Source organism: Pollachius pollachius (genome assembly GCF_949987615.1).
Source record: "Pollachius pollachius genome assembly, chromosome: 10".
Classification (NCBI taxonomy): Eukaryota; Metazoa; Chordata; class Actinopteri; order Gadiformes; family Gadidae; genus Pollachius; species Pollachius pollachius.
This window is the reverse complement of record NC_136943.1, coordinates 9,235,167-9,255,993: the sequence shown is the minus strand read 5'-3', so window position 1 is coordinate 9,255,993 and position 20,827 is coordinate 9,235,167. Positions and strand designations below refer to the sequence as shown.

The following is a 20,827-nucleotide window of genomic DNA, read 5'->3' as shown; positions in this document are numbered from 1 at the left end:
CCATTACCTCAAGGCCCATTGAGAAAAAGGCAATCTATTGAACTGAAGTGGTAGAAGGCGTGGTCGCCTTATCTTTTGATTAGAGCAAAGTGCTGTACCCTGATTGAAAGTCTGTTAAGGTAGAGAGGGATTGAAAAATGAAGGAAAAGAAAAAACTGCACTTTGGGGCGCAAAAAGCAAAGAAAGATGGCATTTCTGCAAGATTCAGAATGAGCCATAGACATGGAACATATATATATATATAACATTTTAATTTATTATTCTTTGGTCCACTAAAAAAAGCTTTTAAAAAGGCTTTCTAAAGCACTGAATATTTTAAGAAAAGCTCATATGAAATTAACACAGAAGAAAAAAGTTACATTGACAAATGTCTACAACGAAGGCATGTGGTTTTCTTTGGAGAAAAGAAAAAAATATTTGATAAGGACCAAGTTGTTTAATAAATCAAACAAGCCTTACATCACCATAAACGCATGGATAGATGTATTGCTTATGTACTGTACATAAAGGATTTCGGAAGTGCTTTTATAGTATATCTGGGTTAGTTCTATAATTGTATTTTCTTTCACAGTTGTCTGTATAGAACTCATTAAATTGATCAAATGTGTAAAATGTAAGATACGTCTTTCTACCTTATCCACTTGACTGATCCCCAGCTGTGTAAAACTCATTTGGTGAATAGTGTTGTCTTACCTTTATAACCTCCAGATCACCAGCTCAAACCGTGTCAAAGAAATAAACCAAAGCATACTTTTCCAAATAAGTATTTATCATTTGTAAAAATGTTACCAGCAGGGAGTGCCAAACCCACACAGTCCACACTGCTATTAACGGAAGAAGAATCTGCATTTCAGGGAATTGTAACTCAGCAAAGCGTTCGCGAACATCGCTGTGTCGTGTACTTCATTATTCTTCAATCTCTATTGCGATGAACCCCTTGACAAACGATCCATGGTCCCCAAGAAGTCACACTAACCTCCTACAATAAAACATTCATTTTAAATAAAAAGGCAGGAATGGAAAAACAATGTAGAGTGAACATGGTTATAGAGAGAGTTCATTTATGAAATTACCACAATAATAAGCTGTTTATAGTCATGTCTGTATATGCCCTTCACCTTCCACAAAAACAGAAGAAATGACTTTGTATCACTATACTATACTATATACATGCATTTGAAAAGGCATGTATATACTATATATATACATATACACACATTCATACATAAAAACATAGATATACCAACGCATTTTATGTCAATACAGCAGTAGAGATCAAAAGACTAATGATAATATAAAAAGTAGACCAAGAAATTGGGACGGAACACAGTTGTGAACTTTGATTTCTTGAGGCCTATTAGTGTACTCTTACATCCAAAATTATTAATATTAACAACAACAGCCAGATCTTTGGAAGTCACCTTTATGTTCAAGGAGGCAAAACCGCTCAACAGCAAAAAAATAATATGAAACCCAAAAAATAGGAGCACATTCAACAAAAAAAGAAAGAAGGATTTCTTGTTTTGCCCTTGCCGTTGTTACAGAGATAAGCAATTTTCTTTTGAGTCTTTTCACATAAATTCCTCTTGAGAAGCCGATGCTGAAGGGGCCTGGGGCTGCGGTGAAACAGGTCCGCCTCACCCAGCCCTTCAGTCCACCTTGACCACACTGTAGATCTTATTCACAAACCAGAAACTGGAGAAGAAGCCGATGGTGCCTGGGGCGAGGAAGGAGGAGGAGGAAAGTGGTGAGGGTTGAAGGAGACTGTCTTGGAATGAAAGAAGACATCACTAAACCTAAAACTAAAGTAAGAAAAAGGACTATAAAGACAAAACTTCTGTCCCAGCCGGTGACACTGACCCAACTCAGAAAAACACAACGCAAAACATCCTGCCTTCTCTTCTTCTTTGGTGCATTGCAGCATTGAGCTCCAGAGAGGCGTGTGTGTAGGGACCAGAATTAATTGAATCAAAACGCCTGTACCTAAAGTGAAAGAATCAAGTGTGGACGTTGAGGTACCGTCGAAGTTGCCACCAATAAGCCGAGTGTCAAACCTCATAACAAGCCATGCTACCGTGGAAACAGCAGCAGGCGGTCTCTGTACATCCGATAGCCTGCCGGATCTCCCTTTAGCGGCTGCCAACACGCCAGGAGACAGCGATGGGAGGCCTGAACCCTTCCCGTTCCATTATGTCACGGTGGAACACATGGAACGTACAACTTCGCTCTCCAGGAGACAGGTAACATTTTAATTAGCCCAGCTTTCCCAGTGGCTGTTCAACAGGTTTCATGTGTTCTGAGCACAGACTTAGTGTCTTACTGTCTGATCAAAGCAGGGTTGAGGTGAGACGGTGAGAAAGATCATCAGGAGAGTTCATATTCATAATAATAAGAACGAGCCGGATTTGGATTATTATCACGATCCAAGCTGGCAGTATAGACTTGGATTTAATACATGAAATCTCTTCGCTAAAGCTTGATGCTCGTTGGTTACAATAACGTCAGCCCCCTGCTGTGATGATGGACCAATAGGCCGTCGTATCTAGCCCCCTGACAGCCACAGACCTGAACATTTCTCCTCCCAACATCCAATGACATCGCAGCTTGTATAATTTTGTGGCCTAACTCCACTCACCTTCTGTCACAATTGTAACATGATGCAGTCATGTGTGTGTGTGTGTGTATATGTGTATGTGTGTGTGTCATCCTCCTTCCCCTATTCAATCTACGGTCTATCTGTGTGGTAGGGTCAGCAGAGAGGGAAGGATGTTGCCACTAAACAAGAGGCAACAGCAGTTATTTGCTGGGGAAAGGTTTACCGAGGACTCTGCGATGTCCATTAGTCCTTTTCAGCAATATTCAACCTCAACACGCCATGCCTTAGCTCACATGGTCACATGGAGGGCGATGTAGTAACATCATGGGCGATGGATATATATATAAATGAATTAATATGTCCATATTAGTGTTATTGACGTTATTCTTTCACATCTAGTTAATCGAGATAAGCTCAAAAAATTACAAGGCTTGTACAGTTGGACTCCTTGGAGTCTCTTTCATATGGCATATCGTTTGTGTAGATATCATGACGTGAAAAAGATTGTTTACGTTAGCATTTAGCTTCTACCGTAAGTACATTGGATTTGTAAGAAGCAGCTAGCCACTGGCCATATAAATTGGGATCCACACACACAAACGCCCGATTTATAATAAACATATTTCCAATTTATTTTAATCAATTGGATGTCCGCAACGTCCGAAATGGTAAGCTTTTGGGTCGCCAAGCTTGTGGCTATCACAACAGCCGTGATCCACTCTAGCCGTGGCTGGAGCATCGGACTTGACCACGTGATGTTTAACTCTTTATTCTTTAAGGTTGAAATACAGCCACACTACTGTCATTGCTGTTCAACAGGTAGCTCTCATGCGGTAGCTCTCATGCGCCTAATGGGCGACTACTGTTGTCATCACGCGACACGCTACGCGGATCGGATCATATTTCTTTCTCCCCTCCGATAACCGATCCAGCGTAATGGGCCAATATCGGCCCGATATCGATGCCATGGACCGGATCGGGAAAATTGTAAATTTGAGGCAAAAATCGTGTTGAAATACGAAGAGCTGTGATTCTTCCAGAATCACAGTCTTTCAGATTCTTTGTTAGGATAACATGCCTTTTGGCTGACGCCTCTACAAGCCCTAGAGACATAAAGGGGTATGAATGAGAAAAATAAGGTTGGGATTTCTCTGGGTGGGGCTAAATGGTAGGGGCCTTGAAAATGTAATTTGAAACTGGATTCTTTTACTGCGCAAGATGTGACCAAAGTGTAAATCCATTTGGTCCTTGTTTCTTGTTCTTCCTCTCTCCCTTTCTCAGCAGAGAACGAAGCAAACAGTAGAGCAGTGCTTCCCGTAAGCACTACTTGATACAACAGGATAGAGATCCTGCCCTATTGAAATGACCCGCCCCCCCCAACACACACACACACACACACACACACACACACACACACACAACGCCATTGGCACACATCCAGAACACAGGCCACACAGCCATTGTCAAGCCTCCACCAAAGCCTGCAATCCCTCACCAAAACAACAAAAAACCATTTGACTCACCTGTGAACAGGAAGAAGATCAGCACCATGATGGTGGTGTAACCGAAGTAGAGGATGGTGCTGGCCGCGCCCACTATCTGTAGCTTGGAGAAGAAGTAATGGATGGCGTAGATGAACAGGTAGACGGCCGTGAAGCCACTTGTCAGGAACGATCGCCACCACCAGTGGTAGTCCTGGAAATAAGAAAACATTTAAGACTTTAATTATGAATAAAAATGGACCAAACATTAGGCTTGCATCGATATATTTTTTCTTCATTTTGGTGGATGTTAAGGATGATAGATGTGCATGTGAAATGAACAAGGTGGCCCGGCACTGCTTCTTAATCACCTCGTGAATATGACTATGTCTGATTATGTGAATGCTTGTGATTGTATCGATGCGTGATTGTGAAGTCACTAAATTAGCAGTCATCTACATGTTTGGTGTGCACCTTTCCACTTATAATTCATTAATCCATCTGTTTCACCGGCCAGCACCCAATCACCATAGACACTTTTAAGAGGTCCTACGAAATCTGTAGGAGCCCTATTGTATTCGTGTTATTCGTGTTATATCCCAATAACAGTATGCTCAAAAGCTGTACAAATTGTCAGGCTTGTAGAACTCGTAAAATGAGCAATGGGTTGTTAAGTGGTGCCATAGTAAGCACTTGAAGTTCAACATTCTCAACAAGCTGACATTTCCACAAGGAAAGTATGCATTAAACTTTGTATACATGCACCATTCGGCATGATGAACAACTTATGGTGCAACCCATATGGTCAGACCATTTAGATTGAATGCAATGGCCACAATTCAACAAAGGATAGAACAGGCCACGTAGGATATTGAGTGTGCGATAATGCCTTGTTTAACCTGTATACATTGATTGTTCAATGCACAAAATATATGCAGCCGCACCCAGCCACATTCTCATGAGTCCGGTGAGGCAGGGTCATTTGAGGCTGCTTGAACCAGCCATCAACCACAGACTCCAAAGTAAACCTCCGGAAAACCTGCTCTTATGGCCTACCGATACAACTTCACCATAGCTACCAGGTTCACCACTTCCTCCACGAAAGGAAGACTGCTTCTTCTCAAAATAGAGTCTCATCTGCCCTTGGCACCACACATAACCACGGGAAACACCCCGGTAATCCCCTCACCTCAGCACAGAGGTGGAAGTAGCAGAGCAGGACCGTCGCCTCAGAGCAGGTGATTAGCAGGATAATGAACACCAGGAACAAGAAGCCAAACATGTAGTACATCTGGTGGGACCTGAAAGACAAGACACACACACACACACACACACACACACACACTGAGGAAAATGCATAGCATCATTGAGTATGTGTTACGGCTTTGGGAAGTTAAAGCCACCGGAAGTGACTTCCGGACACATTCGTACCAAATGCTGTTGAGGATGAAGAACAGCTGGATGAAGATGCAGCCGAAGGGCAGGATGCCGCCCATGACGATACCCGGGATGGGCTTGGTGAAGAACGACTGCTCTGGGATCTGCCGGGGAATCTGATTTGTTCGAACGGGCTGCTCGATGGCCTAGATGATTGGATGGCAAGAATCGTCCGGGAAGGTTAATCCAAAAGCATCACAAAATAAATACATAATAGTTGTAATATTTATAATTATAATATTATAATAATCCACTCTGAAATGACCGCTAAACTCACAGGTTTCTTGAAGCCAAAGTAGGCGCCCAGAAAGGTGAGGGGCACGGAGATCCCGAACCACAGAGCCAAAATGGCGACGAGGGTGCCGAAGGGGATGGCTGCGGAGGAGCCCTCCACCCACAGGATCAGGTTCATCAGGAAGAAGTCTGCGAAGATGATCCTGGGACACGTGAGAGAGACGAGAGCGGAGGGGTAGAGTAGGAGAGGGAAGAGTCATTCAAGTAAACAAAAGCCGACTATTCAAACCATGACCTTCATTTGGTCAAACATTAACTTTTAACTGGAGTGGTGGTTGAGCACCACCCCTTTAGCTAACAATGACGATGGCATTGAATGACAGGCAACAAGGAAATGACAGTGTAAAAAGACGGATATGAAGATTAGAGAATCTCGAGGAGCTAGAAACCAGTGTCTTGTAGTGATCGACCGATATATCGGCCGGCCAATATAATTGGCCGATATTTGCGTTTTTTACGTGTATCGGTCGATTTTTCAATAAATGTTCATTTTTTTTAATTGAGACATTGTAACATTTGTTATCATTGTGTCATTTTTATGATGTAAATTGAGGGAGGCTTAGCCTGGAAATCCAGACCCACATCTAGAAAGCTGTAGGGTCTGGCAAAGGAAAACGGCCCAACTCGAGGGGCGGCACCAAGCATGCATTTGAAAATATCTGAAGAATACAAGGGGTGACGCATCCAGACCAGTGGAGCTAACCAATAGATAAGACGGTCGGTAAAACAGCAACACTTTTGGCCTGCCTTTATTGATACATCAATGTGATTGATTAATGTTCTGGGCCAGGGGAGGCCCAGAATATACACAAGTATATTGCTTGTTCCCAGAGTGACTCGCTGAGCAAATTCAAATTGTGCTCTCGTGGGAGAACTCCGGATTTCCAGGGTAGTATCGGCTCCAAATATCGGCTCAAGAAAATCGGTATCGGTGTATAGGGTATCGGCTAAGGCTGATGAAAAAAAAAAATCGGTATTGGTCCTAAAAAAATCCATATTGGTCGATCCCTTGTCTCTTGAGTCTGCCCATTCAGATTACAGATCCCAGCCTCCAGGATCATGATGGCTGGAAACAAAAACAACGCAAAGAAAAGGGAACCAAACCGTTGAACAGGATATGAGCGGCTCTTCGATCTACAGAAAATATTCCAAAAAGGTCTAATTTGAGACACTAATATCCAACCAATATGCGTGCGATGAAACAAGAGAAGGACACTCGACCTACCCCGGGCAGAGCAGGGCCGTCAAGAGGACGTTGGTCTTCCACTTCTCCCCCCCGAACGCTGAGGAAGCAAACAGCAACGATCGGTGAAAAAAATAAACGTGCTAGCTCAATAGGAGGGGGGGGGGGGGGGTGTCAGTGTGTGGCCCGTACTTTTGTAGAGGCGTGAGGATACGTAGCCGGCCGGTGTGCCGAGGAGGACCCAGAGAACCACGGCGCACGTCATCAGAGCTCCGCGGTTGGCCGGGCTGAGGAAGCCCAGGCAGGCCAGGACTAGAGAGAGAGGCAGACAGACACACACCCGTCACTGAGGTCCAGCATTGAACCACACGGTGAATGAGGGGTTCAGTCAGCAATGCCAATGAAGACAGATTAAGGTTCTTTGAACGTCACGCAAGTCCCACCGCTTATTCTACGTCTCAAAAATCCATACATCAGGCAGAGAGAAAGGGGGCAGAGAGATAGTGGAGGTATATATATTGAATATTGCTGCCAACCAAACTATAAAACTGAAAACACAAAACGTTTTCACCAACTGCAGCACATAATTTAATTGATAAATACAGAGAAACTAAAGGTATTTTGCATATACTATTCAAATTGATGGGGTAAATATTGTGTTAACACAATGTTAATCAACTTCAAGGGGCAACATAAAAGTTTATGCCATTCAAATGTTCAATGTTCAACTTGTGTGCGTCGCCATGACAACACAGTGGCTAGAACGGGAGGGCCATGGGAAAATGAAACCCATTTACGCAACGGAACGTTGGCAGATGGGTAGAAGTCGTTTAGGTAACTATTGCAAAGCATTTGCCCTATTGGATGCATTTTTCTTAAAGAAGAAACAGCAGCCCAGACAGGATGAGCAATTGAATGAATTAAAACAGAAGTAGCAATAAAGTCGGTACGGTAAAACTCAGCTCAGGCGCCGTTCTTTACCTACTGCAACAACTTCATTGGAAAGGTCATTGGATTGGCAAATTAAGGGCTTAGCGCTTAATTTGCCATAGCGTTTAGTGCGCATTGCCTTCAAAGCAATAGAGTGCTAAAGTGAAAACGTCACGTTGTCCTGTCCACCAGATTTTCAGTTCTAAACAACGGAACGAGAGATGGCGTTTTCCATTGCTTCCATGTGTTGTTTCTTTCAAAATGAAAATAAATCAATTTCAAGAGGTGAAAATCACTACCAATCGAAACATGTCGAGGCGTTCATGTATTCCCCTGGGGTATTAAAAGGAAAAGTTTGCTCTACCATGAAAGATTAAGTTTATAATGTAACGGTAAGTTGGCTCAATCTCAATATTACTTACATCATTGGTAAAGCAAACTCGCAAATCAATTTGCAAAAAAATCGTTCCTTTTCTATAAAACGTTTGTGTGGCATAGGATTTCTCCTCATTCATTTGGTTTGTGTAGAACCGGAAATCGGTTGCTATGGAAACGGACTTCACCCTTTAGTACTCTATTGCTCTACAACCAACCATCTAACAAACGAAAAAAGCAGAAAGAGGATGCTCACAGAGTGTGATGAAGGTCATGATGAAGATCTGGGTGCCCTGTCCAAGGAAGACGGACAGCAGCATGCCCTTCCTGGGGGGCCGGAAGACGTCGCCGTGCACCTGCTTCCAGCCAGACTCCTCCTGAGCATCTTCCTGAGAGGCGGGGGGGGACAACAGAGAGACGATAAAGTGAAGCACTGCAGGGTTCTCTGACGTTTTATGTAGCGGAACAGCCAGTACCCCGTTAGTATCGGAGTGAAGAGGCCAATATTGGCAATCAGGTGAGTAATAATTAGGTAAGTAGAACATTATAAATGGAGGTGTTTGAAGGAGAGGTTTACCCACCATTTAGCCCATAAGCTCCTGTGCCAAAAGCAGCACAGGGGGAATATAATTTATAGAAAAAATAACTAGATCCCTCCCGCTTTTCCCTATCAGAAGGCCTGATTTCACCACCTTATATACACATGGATCAGAGTAAATAGTCTTACGTAGTTTATTTGGACTTTTCCTGTTGGTGTCGGAACCTTAATTAAGTCCTGTGGAACGTCATACAATTTTTTAATAGCTATGTATTCTCATACTGGTGTACACTTAAGACAAATTAATGCTTCAAATTTTTTTGAGGGATATTATTTTAGAGATATATTATTTTATCTTTTGGCACAAGCAAACATGTGTCTGTATTTTGTTTGCAACCTATTCCATTTCAGTTGCTCCTAGCCCTTCCTGTTAGCCACATAGCATTATTAGAGGCAGGGAAAAGAGGAAGAAGCCCCGAAATGGCGTCTATCTTTACCTGGTCCACCTGGTTGTATCTCGCTATGTCCTTATGCAGGGTTCTCAGCATGATCATGGCAACCATGCCAGACAGGAAGAGGACAATGACTAGCGAGTTCATGATACTGGAAAACACATCGGTCACACCACAGCATCAGCAAACAGGTAAAAAAACAAACAAATCAAAGAAAACACACAGGCACACATATTCTAAATGCAGACGTACAGTAAGTAGCAACTGTTCAACCTATGAATCCACGCACAAAATCCCAAATGTAGTATGTCACCATACCTGAACCACTGGATGTTGGTGTGGGGCATGGACACCAGAATGTAATCCCATCGGGAGGCCCATTTGATGGTGTTGCTCGCCTGTGAAACACAACATTTACATGTCACTAAAGGCTATTGATCCAGGTTAGGCACCAATGGCACCGACAGACAGATGCACAGAATAACACACACACAAATGTTGTGAAATCCTACCTCAAAGCTAACCGAGTAGGTGTATGTTATCTTCAGGTCAGAATCAAATACTCCGAAAACGTCCATAGGCACTGTCCCGTCACAGGCCAGTTTATTCTCGTCTTCGTGTTTGATACTGTCCAGCGACGAACACAACAAAAAACATTACAGCAACACGACCAGGCGCCAGAATCAATGAATAAACATGTTGAGGCAACTTTTAGTCAATAATAATAGATTCTACATTGGTTGTGTCCATCAGCGTAGGGGGATTGCATGGTAAAAAACAAAAAGAATGCTAATCGTGAGATTAGTTGACTGTGTATCTGAAATTCATTGGCAAAGGCATCCATGGTTTCATAATTTCAGCAGGATGGATCGCAAATGCGTCCGAGATTCACATCACATTTTCCACATCATTCCAGTAACCAGTGCTTTATAATGACAATTGTGGCCTGTTGACCAGGCCACATATACATACCTCCTGGGCTCCATAGTAGCAGCCACCAGCCTTGCACCTTTCCATCCTTCTTCCCCTCCATTGTGGTAAGTGATCTTAATGTCCACATGGTTGAACATATAGAAGCTGTTTTTTCTATTGAAGTCGGCCTGGAGAAAGAATAAGGTATTTTTAAACTGAAAATGGTCATTCGTAGGTCCACATCGCTTCAATACCACAATATAGAGCAAAAAGACAATAATTCAATTTAGGTATTTTTACGTCAACTGTAACTCGAAGCACAATTATTGACAGCAAGCTGTGGTCAAAACCGATTGATATACCAAGGGGAAGCTCTATCCTAGCCACTGCGACCAATCCTCCAACCTTTCTAAATGCTATATCCCACCACAACCTCCTGTATTATTCGGACGCCTCAAGATAGACTTAAAAGATACTTTAAAATAACATCTGAATTCAAGTTGCATGCATCTTTATATTTATATATCTTAGTTTAGTCGTCTTATGTCAATTTACCTTACAAGAAATTTGGGACTACTGCCAACTAACCACCACTTCAATCATCATTGCCTACAATGAAACCTTTGAATAGCGATAACATTACCTCATGAACACACATTTTGATACTACTATGTACTCTTATCAAGTGCAAATTATAATGAACATGGTTATATCGTCAATCTCAATTATGGGACAGATGCAGAGCTTCAATTGTAAATCGTGTTAGTGTATTAGTCTACACTATAAATTGACTTTTGAACAATGAGCATGGGTTTACAGTAGGCCTAAAAGTTTAAGAAAACACAAAAGTTAATTTTTGCTAATCAAGTAGACAGACAATGTTCTCCCTGTGCACTACTCCAGGTTACACTAGAGCCCATAGAATAAAGTGAGCCAGTATGTGGCTCATCGGTTACAACTCCATGTCCATCAGATCCGACTCACATTGATAACGCAGGCGTCCTTGCCATGGCCCTCAGGGGTGACGTAGCAGCCAATTGGAAAGCCCGGATTGCAGTACTTCTGACCCTGCTCTACATCATAGCACCAAGTGACAGGCATATTGTCAACAATCCTGGAATAAAAATAAATAAACATCAGCCAAACCTGCTTTGCATAGGATTGTTGTAAAAATGTTGGAACACAGTGAACAGGTTGGTTTACCAGTGATGCTGGTAGTTCAGCTGCATTCCACGCTTAAGGAAATCCAGTTTTTCTCCATCCTCCTTGTTACCCTTTGTATACACTTTTGTGCATACCTTCTTGCATTCAACTTTCTCATCGAAATTGAACTGTCAAAAGAGAAAAGAATGTGACCTTAAATAAATGGCTTTACATGTTAAGATCTCCTCCCGTTGTCCATGAGGACATATAACATATTTACTTGTCATGATTCTCACTTTGTATGGGGAACTCTCAATTCTTTCACCAAACAACACCTGCCCCAGGTTCTCCGATGGTCTGCTCTCCTTGTCATCTTGGCAGAAGTCAAACCTTTTGAGAAATGTGCAACAATTAAAAATAAACACCTTGAACACATTTAGTGAAACCACAATAGCCATTGAGAACCACGTACACGTCATATTCGTAAGGTAGGACCGATTCCACTGAATCCAACCGATTCACGAACAGCTGAATCTGAGTCTGTAATGAAACAAGAGTTGTATCAGTCAGTGGAGAATGTCACGAATAGTTTGAAGCCACCTGTGCCCGCCCAGCAGCTCATTGACAAGCGTCATAAAGTGTCGTCTGTCTATGCTACCACTGCAACACACGCACTACTAAATAGTAGCCTACTATGTTTACTTACAACTAATAGATGCTACGTGTAGCCATGTAAAAGAAAGACTCCCTACGGTAACATTAAGTACATGCACCTTAGTCAGATAGCAATCTGCTAGTAATAACGGTAACGTTACTACTTGCCTTAACTATGCCAATGTGGCAGCGGTAGTGATTGCAACCAGCAAATGTTAGCAAATGAATTGTTGTTTGTTTTGATGAATCAAGAAACTCAGGCCCAAAGAATGGCTACCTAAAGCGTTATAGACAAAAAATAACAGATGTGTACCTATGTAAATCAAATGCATGATCAAAGAATGTTCTATCACTTTACCTGGCATTCACCCCCTTCTTTAACCTCCTTACAGAAACTTACTGGAGCTAAACCCGGAAGATAAAAAGCTGAACACGAATATAACACAGACAACACGCATAGGGGGAACAACCCAAAGTTCGTTCGAGTCTTCATTTTAACTCGGTTTTGCTTGTTATCCTGGTCTCCCGGTGTAGAATGCGATTATTACAAGACAACAGGATAATGGACCGTCGACTAGCTATGAAGGGTTAGCTAACTAGTTAGCCCGCCGCTACTGCGCTGCTACTACCGCTGCTGCTGCTCGGGTTAATGATAAGGTGGGCCGAGCTGCCTGTCACGGTGGCTGAATGAACACTGCTGTCCCGCCTACTGCCGTCATTACAGGACTACCTCCAGGGGGTCGAGGAGAGAACAAACGGGAAATTCAGGAAACACGATCGTCCCACGACCTTACCCGTCCAACCGTCCAAACCATTCTGTGTAGTAATTTAAATCAGCCGACACAAAGGGAAATGTGTATGTTTTATTAGGTAGCCAAATCAAAAGAGAAGTTGATGTTAGCTCCCTATTTACAGCCGAGACAGGATTCGACCTGGAAAAGAGTCAATTGTGTAATGACAAACACATTGCCACTGGTATTGCGGCATGTTTATTAATCAAAAACAATAAATTTGTAGTGTGATTTTTCCCAATCACCAAAAAATGGCTGCAGCCTACTGCCATTGTTTTTCGCTTAACAGTACCTCAACCATTTAACTTTCCTATTAGACAGCTTTTCAGCTGTCAAATAATAGGCTGAAATGCAAATAGAGTAATTGCATTTAATCACTAAGAAGAATGACGGCTGACGCCCAGATCTATATGAGAAAGTTCACAGCATGATTTAGACTGTTTAAAGCCTGTTTTCACTCAGGGCTCCCCATGTCAATGTTCACACACATTGACCACCTCACATGGTGCTCTCCAGCATAGGATTCAGTCTGGCCCAAATGCTTTTTCCCAATGAGAACCAATCAAAAAGATGGCCTTGGTTTTTCTGTCTTTTCAGCTGTCCTGATTTGATTGAAATTAAAACAGTGTCTGGGGAGTTTTATCAGTCGGTCTTGTCAGTCTGAGGACCGACCTGACATTTCTTCTTTATCATCTATGGATGTACAAGATATAACCCTATAGAATCATCAACCTCCTGGATTTCCCCCGATAGGGATTTATCACATAATAAACCATTCGATGGTGTTAAATCTCATTTGGGTCCAAGCCCCCCTAATGGAACAATCCTAGAAGCGCCCCTGGTACCGACCTATTACCAAATTTTGTGTGGTCTCTCTCTCTTGTATGCGTTGAATTGGATGGAATAAATATGATTAGATTAGATTTGATTAGATTTGATGGAATGAGAACGTCTAAATTATAGATGTACTTTTTTTTTTCAAATCCCACTGGGCAGCAAGAAAGCAAAATTTGTTGTGTTAATTAGCCTAATATAGATGAGATAAAACGCCCTTCCATTAAAACATATTATTTGAAACGTTAGAGAGAAAGCAAAATTACAATTTTGTTAAATTCGCTTTATATTTCCATATACATTAATGGGATGGAGATCATAGTCTTAAAAATTGTATTTGATGATATGTGTCGAAGCAGTGTAAGGTTCTCCGTGATCATCGTGTTGACACATCTTTCCATGTCTCCCATGGCCGATAGAGGGCAGTATATGATGGTATCGCGTCCGCCTTAGCATCTGGCGCTCCAAGAAGAAGAAGTAGAAAGAGGCGGGGTGGAGAGCTCTATTTCACCGCGTTTGCTCCTCGCTAAATGTTTGCTTAGCTAGCCAGTACTAGTGTCTATTTGAGATAGCCCAGAAGACAAAGCTTGCTGCCGAATAAGTGGATGCAATTATCTGAAACGGTAACCCGTCTCTCTTTTCTAGTATATACGGTCATTTTGTGGCAACTATTTTGTTTCTAATAACATGGCTTGTGAGCGTTACCTTCAATTCAACCATCGCCATTTTACCAATTTCACTGGGACAGTGCTAGCAGATAAGGCGACCGCTTCTCTGCTTGGGGGACGATGGATACAATTCAGATAGCTGAGTGTTGTGATGTCAAATTTCATGTTTTACCATCCACAATGAAAGCATATATGTCTTTTGCAGGCCTTGGCTCTACTTTCTAACGGTACACTATGGCAGAGGCGGACAGACCGGGAAAACTGTTCATTGGCGGTCTCAACACAGAGACCAACGAGAAGGCCTTGGAGCAGTACTTCAGCAAATATGGCAGAATTGTTGAAGGTTAGTAGTTTAAAGTATTTATCTCGGTTCGTGCTTTTTACTAGGTCTACCGTTTATTTTTTATTTGATACAGTTTGTGACGTGTAATGGACACGCTTGTTTTATTTAAACTTGTAATAGTTACAACCATAGTGTTCAACAATTCCAGGCATTTAGTGCTTTAAACATCATTCTTTGCAGTTTTGTGCTCAGGACTTCCGTTGATTGTTTTTCCCAACTGGCTTTAATGGCAAACGTTAGGCTTCGATGCACATTTAATACGCAAATTGTAATTCTCATTTCAGTTCTCTTGATGAAAGATCGTGAAACAAACAAATCAAGAGGTTTTGCTTTTGTTACTTTCGAAAGTCCAGCCGACGCGAAGGATGCAGCACGTGAGATGAACGGCAAGGTAACAACTTTTGCCAAAACCTCACGTCAAACTCTAGTCTTAAAGAATTTGTCATAGAATGCTTTTTTTTTTTGATAGTCCCTCGATGGCAAGCCGATCAAGGTGGAGCAGGCAACAAAGTCTCAGTTTGAAAGTGGGGGCAGGCGTGGGCCACCACCACCCATGCACAACCGCAGCCGGGGTCCACCTAGAGGACCCAGAGGCTCCCGGGGAGCCCCGAGTGGCATGAGGGGCCCTCCTTCCAGAGGTACTTTCAGCGATGAAATGTGATCACCGTTGTCTCATCAAATTAATATGGCAAAAAGCCCTTTGGATATGTTGTACATCATGTTAATTTATGACCATCTGTTTTTCTTGTTTGTCCAAAGACTACTATGATAACCCAGGGAATGTAGACCCCTTCTTTAAAGGGATGTCATCCAGAGGCCCCCCTCCCCTCAAGAGAGGGCCCCCAGTCCGCAACGGTGGCCCTCCACCCAAGAGGTCAGCACCGTGTAAGTATGGGGGAATACTACAGTAACTTATTTTTCTTTCTACGGATCAAACACTAAAACAAAACTAGTGCTTCTGCATGCTTGTATCACCTGGTGTAAAACTGCGTATATTCTGACAGATTTACTAACGGATGAATGGGTATTGTATGTGCATATGACTAGTGCTTCGTCACCTAGGATGGCTAATACCTAATGGATGGTATATATTGGAGGGTTTTTTTCTACATTCAAAATGTATTGGAGGCCCTCAAACAGGATTGAGAAAGCATAGAAAAAATTAAAACTCCACGTAAATACATTTTGCATGCAATGTGGTATTTTTGCCAGCGGATGTTAGGTGTACGTTGTATATCTGCTAGTAGCTAACAAATCGCAAAAGAACAATTTCGGCTGGATATCACAGAAAATGAAAGGGAAAAAGAGAAATCCACACGGGAATCATGCTTTTAAAAATGATGTTATGAAAAGGATAGAAGGTCCTTTCCTTTTTTCTTAACACCCTAACCCACAACGGGGTACCGCATATTAATATTGGTTTTATAGATGGGTAGGTAAATACAAATGTTATGTAGTGTTTAAGGGTCAATATTGACTGTAAAATGTATAGAATTACTTACCTGTACACAGACCGATCATGCTGAGTGCTCTGTGTATGGTCACCCCTGAAAGGCCATTATGCAACGCTAAAAACTCTCCATCAAATTATTTCAAATGCGTATGCCCTGCAGTAGGGCTGGGCGATATATCGAATATATGCGATGTATCGCGAGATGTTCTCCAGGCGATGTATAAAATGCCCCTGTCGCGAACATCGAATACAAATTGGCACGTAATGTTTCTTTTTGTCGCCGCCGGCATACTCGTTGTGTTCCCTTCTCTCGCTCTTTCCTGTGGCTCTCTGCCTCACAGACTCATATGCATTAAACACACTCACTCCCCCCGCGAGATTCTAGGATTCTACGCGCGTGTGTGACGTCACACACGCGACCGGTGAGTGAGAACAGCGACCGGTCACTCATCTCCTACCGTTGAGTGAGAACAGCGAGAGAGAGAGAAAAGATGATGGAAACGGAGGATTTGGTTTCAAAAAAAGAATAGTACAGGATCCGTCGTCTGGCAGTGGTTTGGCTACCGAAAGGAAGATGTGGAACAAAAAAACGGCTTTGAGCTCTGTTTTTGCTCGAAAATAATTAACGGTTTGAATAAATGCTATGTTGGTAAATCTTACTTGCTGTGATTTTCATTTTCTTATGTGCAAGTTCTAAATTCTTCCAATAGAAAGCACTAATGAGTTTTAACAATATGTTGTTTCATGTAATCTACATGCAGACTTATGTTTCAGGAATACTCAAATTATTATAACATGTAGTAACATATGCCAGACATGGTTGAATCGAGCATTTATGATGTGCTCTAGAGGAGATTCAAAATATATCGAGATATATATCGTGTATCGAGATATAGTAAAAGAATATCGAGATATTCATTTTGGCCCATATCGCCCAGCCCTACCCTGCAGCCTGAGACCCTGAGATTCTCTATATTGACTCCATATGTTGTATGTCTGTGCTAAAGAGTTTCCTTTTGCCCTGGGTGTTACAGCACCAATGTCGGGTGACCGGGATCCCTATGGGCCTCCACCCCCCCGCAGAGACTCCATGTCCAGGAGAGACGACTACCCATCGCCGAGAGATGACCACTACAATTCCAAGGACAGGTAATTGAATCCAGTAACCAAACCCTACAACTGTATGGTTTAAAAGCTTGCCTGCTCAATGGGATTGCATCGTGGATTGTTTTTTTCTTACCATTAAAGTATATTGACCCCTGTCTCAACAGCTACTCCAGTAGGGACTACAACTCCAGGGATTCGAGGGACTATGCACCCCCGCCCAGAGATTACTCTTACAGAGAGTACTCCAGTTCCAGCAACAGAGATGACTATGGCTCAATGTCGAGGGGATACAAGTATGTTCAAATTACACCACCTCTCTGCTGTTCCTCGGTTTGGTGCCACCACAAGAGTCGTGTGTTCTACAAAAACACTTGAAGCGATTGTGCGTCTTTGCAGACTGCAGTTAAAAAAAAATGTATACATTTGTTTCAAGACCATGCACTAGCCTCTGTTTTGTATTGATATCATAGTCTCCGCAACAAGTACGTCTGTAGTGCATTGTCGGGAATATACCATTTAAGATGGCTGTATAATTCCCGGCATAGTATGATCTATTCAAAAGCGAAATCCCTTTGATAAGGGCATGATGCTTTGGCTGTTTGGAGTGTTTTGCAGGTAAAAAAAAAAGGTAGGTACTAAAGATGCTAACTTGTGTGCAGTGAGCGAGATGGCTACGGCGGAGGTCGAGAGCCCAGGAGCTACATGGAGCGCCCGAGTGGCGGCTCCTACCGAGACTCGTATGATGGTTACGGTAAGACATGACCCCACTTGTATCATAAAGGGAACTTCCTCTGACTCCAGCCCCAGCCAGGACTGCTTGAGCGACCTGAGGAAAAAGAGAAAAACGCCATATCCCCCCCCCATCTCAAATAAACAGAGGCCGCGTTGTTACGTTCGTAACGTCCAAAGGGAAAGTTGTTAAAGCCAACCTCCTTAACAACTTTTGGAGGCAGCGCAAAATTCCCTGAACTACGTAGGAACTTTTTTGAGTTGTAAGATAATCACTTGATATTTTTTCCGTTGCATTTTAAGCAACAATCGGCGAAGAAATCAGTCAGTCAAACTCATCAAGGCAAACTGTTAAAAAACTGTCTGCAGGAGTGGGCATCTATAAAGGAATCTCAAAAGGTCCATGGAACGTCCTGTGGACCGCTCCGTGTCTGTGCTTTCCAAATCACTCCCTCAAGGAGTAAATATCCCTCCCCCAAAAAAACCTGTCAAGAAAACTCTGTCAACCACATGCTTATCTGCAGTTCTGATCCATGGAGTTCTAAAAAGGAAAAACAAATGTCTACTTCAAAACAATGGCATGCTGAAAGAGGCCTCATTTTCCATGTAACTTCCCTTAAGCTGGAAAGATTGTTCAATTGTGTTGCCTGATTTAAAAAGTGTAAAATTGTACCCATAGTTAGTTTTCCGAATGATGTCAACACTATGGGCAATATTAACAAACTGAAGTATAGTTACTCTTCGAAAACGGCATAATGTCTGTTGGCAAAAAAAAAGTGGTCAATTGGAAGTGTATTTTTTTTTTAAGTTGAAAATTTGCCAATTACCTGACCCCATTGACCCTGCAGGTAACTCTCGCAGTGCCCCACCCTCACGGGGCCCCCCGCCCTCCTATGGTGGAAGCAGTCGCTATGACGACTATGGCAGCAGTTCCCGAGACGGCTATGGCAGTCGTGACAGTTACCCGAGCAGTCGCAGCGAGCCCTATCCGCCTAGCCGCGGGGAGCGCAGCATGGGAAGGCCCGAGCGAGGCCCCCCTCCCCCGGTCGAGAGAGGCTACCCTCCTCGTGACTCGTACGCCGGCTCAAGTCGCGGAGCCCCCCGGGGTGCCCGCGGGGGCACTCGGGTGGATAGAGGAATGGCCCGCAGCAGATACTGAACACGAGGACAATCGGAATAAATGCCACAGCGTTCTTTTTCACTGTAAAGTAACATGTGTTGTCGAGCAAAGTTTTGGAATGGGCCGACAAAGTTGACCCCGTTGCCATGTGTCTAATTCTGTGGAGTATGAAGCTTGTCCACTGTCTTTCCTCCCACTTTTACCATTAGTTTTTAGTTAAGTGTAAAACGTTTTTTATAAATATACATATTATTTCTGCTGCCAGTGTAATGGTTCAGTCACATGTTTTTATTTTTTACATAGAGCTGTGAAAATCTGCTTTGCCCCTTAGTTGTTGCTTTCCTACAATAAAGTTATTGGCCAGACATTGTTTATAGCTAATTTCTCTTTTAAAACACGACCAGTAATATCAACCTGACAGTACTAAGTAAGCATCCTGATGTTACCCCACAAACTGCACTTAATGGCTTGGTTAAAACTTTTCCTACCTGAATAATTAATCTGCTGACCTGAGGTAACTCTAAACCAACATGTACTCTCAACTGGTCCTCCTGTTCCATGGGGAACAAGCAAAAGTCACATCATCTGAAACTTTCCTTGGAAATGGATCCGTCATCATAGTCAAAGTATGAAGGCTTTCATCCATCTAACCAAAGACCCCAACAACCAAACTCGAGTATATGCAACTCAACTGATAAGCCAGCAGCTGGTAAGCAACGCAAACCTCTTTGTTTCTCGTCTGTAACTCAGTTTCTCATTGTCCTGTATTCCTATCTACTCTCAGCCAATGGCCAACCTATACCTCAAAAAATCTGAAAGCTCCAAGTTAGGGTTAACATCTAGCCCTTTCACCAACCAAAATTGTCAACAGAAGATATGGTCCTCGGTCGACCAATGAGAATCGGACACCCAACTTGCCAACGGTTTCCAAGATTGCTGAAGGGCACAACTCAAACCATTAAACAAAATCTGATTTAATGAGAGCTTTTTTTTTTTTTTTTGTTGAAGGACATTTAGTTTCTTAGCAAAGGATTATGTGCTAAATTGTCATTCGTAGATCACTTAAAGCATTGTGTCACTTTCAAAACCTTTCCTATCATCATGCAATTTCAAAAACAAATGGACCCCTGGACCCAACCGACTCCTTGATGACAAACTGGAAGCTCGACCCCTGAAGTGCCAAACAAACTGAACCGGACCATTGACGACGGGGTTGTTTTAAGACATTTGGAAATACCTGATTGGCTGTTGGCTATGAGCTGATATTGGTGTTCTTTTGCAGGATGAGCTGTATGCTGAGATGAACTTGGTTTGTGCACCATATCGGCGTCCTCTTTGAGTCCAGTACTTGAGTCCTGGACCGGTAGAGTCCCCATTAAACCCCTGCAAACAGGTATGTCTCCAAATCGAAAAACTATTTTAAACGGTACACTTTAATGTGAGAAGACACGTTATGTGTAGCAGCATCTACTTGGTAGGTAAAAATCGTATGGAGCAGCATGTGACTACAGTTCACAAGTTTAGGAATACCCAGGGTTGAGTTATTACCTAACTTTAATGAATATGAAGAACATTTTGCTGGAGGTTGTGACATTGCTTAAAACGTGTAATAACACTCTCAAAAAACAAAAAGTGAGGTGTTGCACATCCATTGATGTAAGCCTATGCTAAATTCAGTTTTACATACCCCAAGTGCTTCAATTTATGTGCCTAATTTAGAAAAATATTGAGGATACAGTAAATGTGATTGAGTGTACGAGTTATCCTGTGTAGCCTTTTTGAGATTG

The 20,827-nt window shown here is 42.6% G+C and overlaps 2 protein-coding genes across 3 annotated transcripts; one reads left to right on the top strand and one right to left on the bottom strand.

The window, feature by feature from the left end:
• Window positions 1–751: 751 nt before the first annotated feature.
• Window positions 752–12,661, bottom strand: tm9sf5 (transmembrane 9 superfamily protein member 5). 2 transcript variants are annotated; one of them, XM_079744723.1, is made up of 18 exons: window positions 12,354–12,661; window positions 11,814–11,881; window positions 11,638–11,731; window positions 11,402–11,529; window positions 11,183–11,312; window positions 10,259–10,386; window positions 9,799–9,913; window positions 9,605–9,684; window positions 9,332–9,437; window positions 9,024–9,071; window positions 8,553–8,685; window positions 7,184–7,303; window positions 7,034–7,091; window positions 5,792–5,951; window positions 5,509–5,660; window positions 5,267–5,378; window positions 4,120–4,291; window positions 752–1,717 (listed from the first exon to the last, which is right to left on the bottom strand). In XM_079744723.1, exons 1-18 carry the CDS (start codon window positions 12,486–12,488, stop codon window positions 1,650–1,652), a joined length of 2,007 nt encoding a protein of 668 aa, XP_079600849.1. In that variant the 5' UTR covers window positions 12,489–12,661; the 3' UTR covers window positions 752–1,649. The 2 variants fall into 2 exon arrangements, with proteins under 2 accessions (XP_079600849.1, XP_079600850.1); XM_079744724.1 differs by lacking the exon at window positions 9,024–9,071.
• Window positions 12,662–14,106: 1,445 nt separating this feature from the next.
• rbmx (RNA binding motif protein X-linked) lies at window positions 14,107–19,405 on the top strand. The gene is made up of 9 exons (XM_079744726.1): window positions 14,107–14,243; window positions 14,494–14,631; window positions 14,916–15,022; window positions 15,101–15,269; window positions 15,391–15,516; window positions 17,119–17,233; window positions 17,356–17,484; window positions 17,851–17,942; window positions 18,769–19,405. The coding sequence occupies exons 2-9, from the start codon at window positions 14,523–14,525 to the stop codon at window positions 19,077–19,079; spliced, it is 1,158 nt and encodes a 385-aa protein (XP_079600852.1). The 5' UTR covers window positions 14,107–14,243; window positions 14,494–14,522; the 3' UTR covers window positions 19,080–19,405.
• Window positions 19,406–20,827: the final 1,422 nt, after the last annotated feature.

Bases quoted from the DNA above. Each gene is read 5' to 3' on its own strand.
- tm9sf5 (XM_079744723.1), bottom strand. From the start codon at position 12,488: ATGAAGACTCGAACGAACTTTGGGTTGTTCCCCCTATGCGTGTTGTCT. The intron at 4,292-5,266 runs GTGAGGGGATTA...TCTTATTTCCAG, and splicing joins ACTTCCACCTCTGTGCTGAG to GACTACCACTGGTGGTGGCG. The intron at 1,718-4,119 runs GTGAGTCAAATG...TCCTCGCCCCAG, and splicing joins GATCTTCTTCCTGTTCACAG to GCACCATCGGCTTCTTCTCC.
- rbmx (XM_079744726.1), top strand. From the start codon at position 14,523: ATGGCAGAGGCGGACAGACCGGGAAAACTGTTCATTGGCGGTCTCAAC. The intron at 15,023-15,100 runs GTAACAACTTTT...TTTTTTTGATAG, and splicing joins CACGTGAGATGAACGGCAAG to TCCCTCGATGGCAAGCCGAT. The intron at 15,517-17,118 runs GTAAGTATGGGG...TGGGTGTTACAG, and splicing joins ACCCAAGAGGTCAGCACCGT to CACCAATGTCGGGTGACCGG.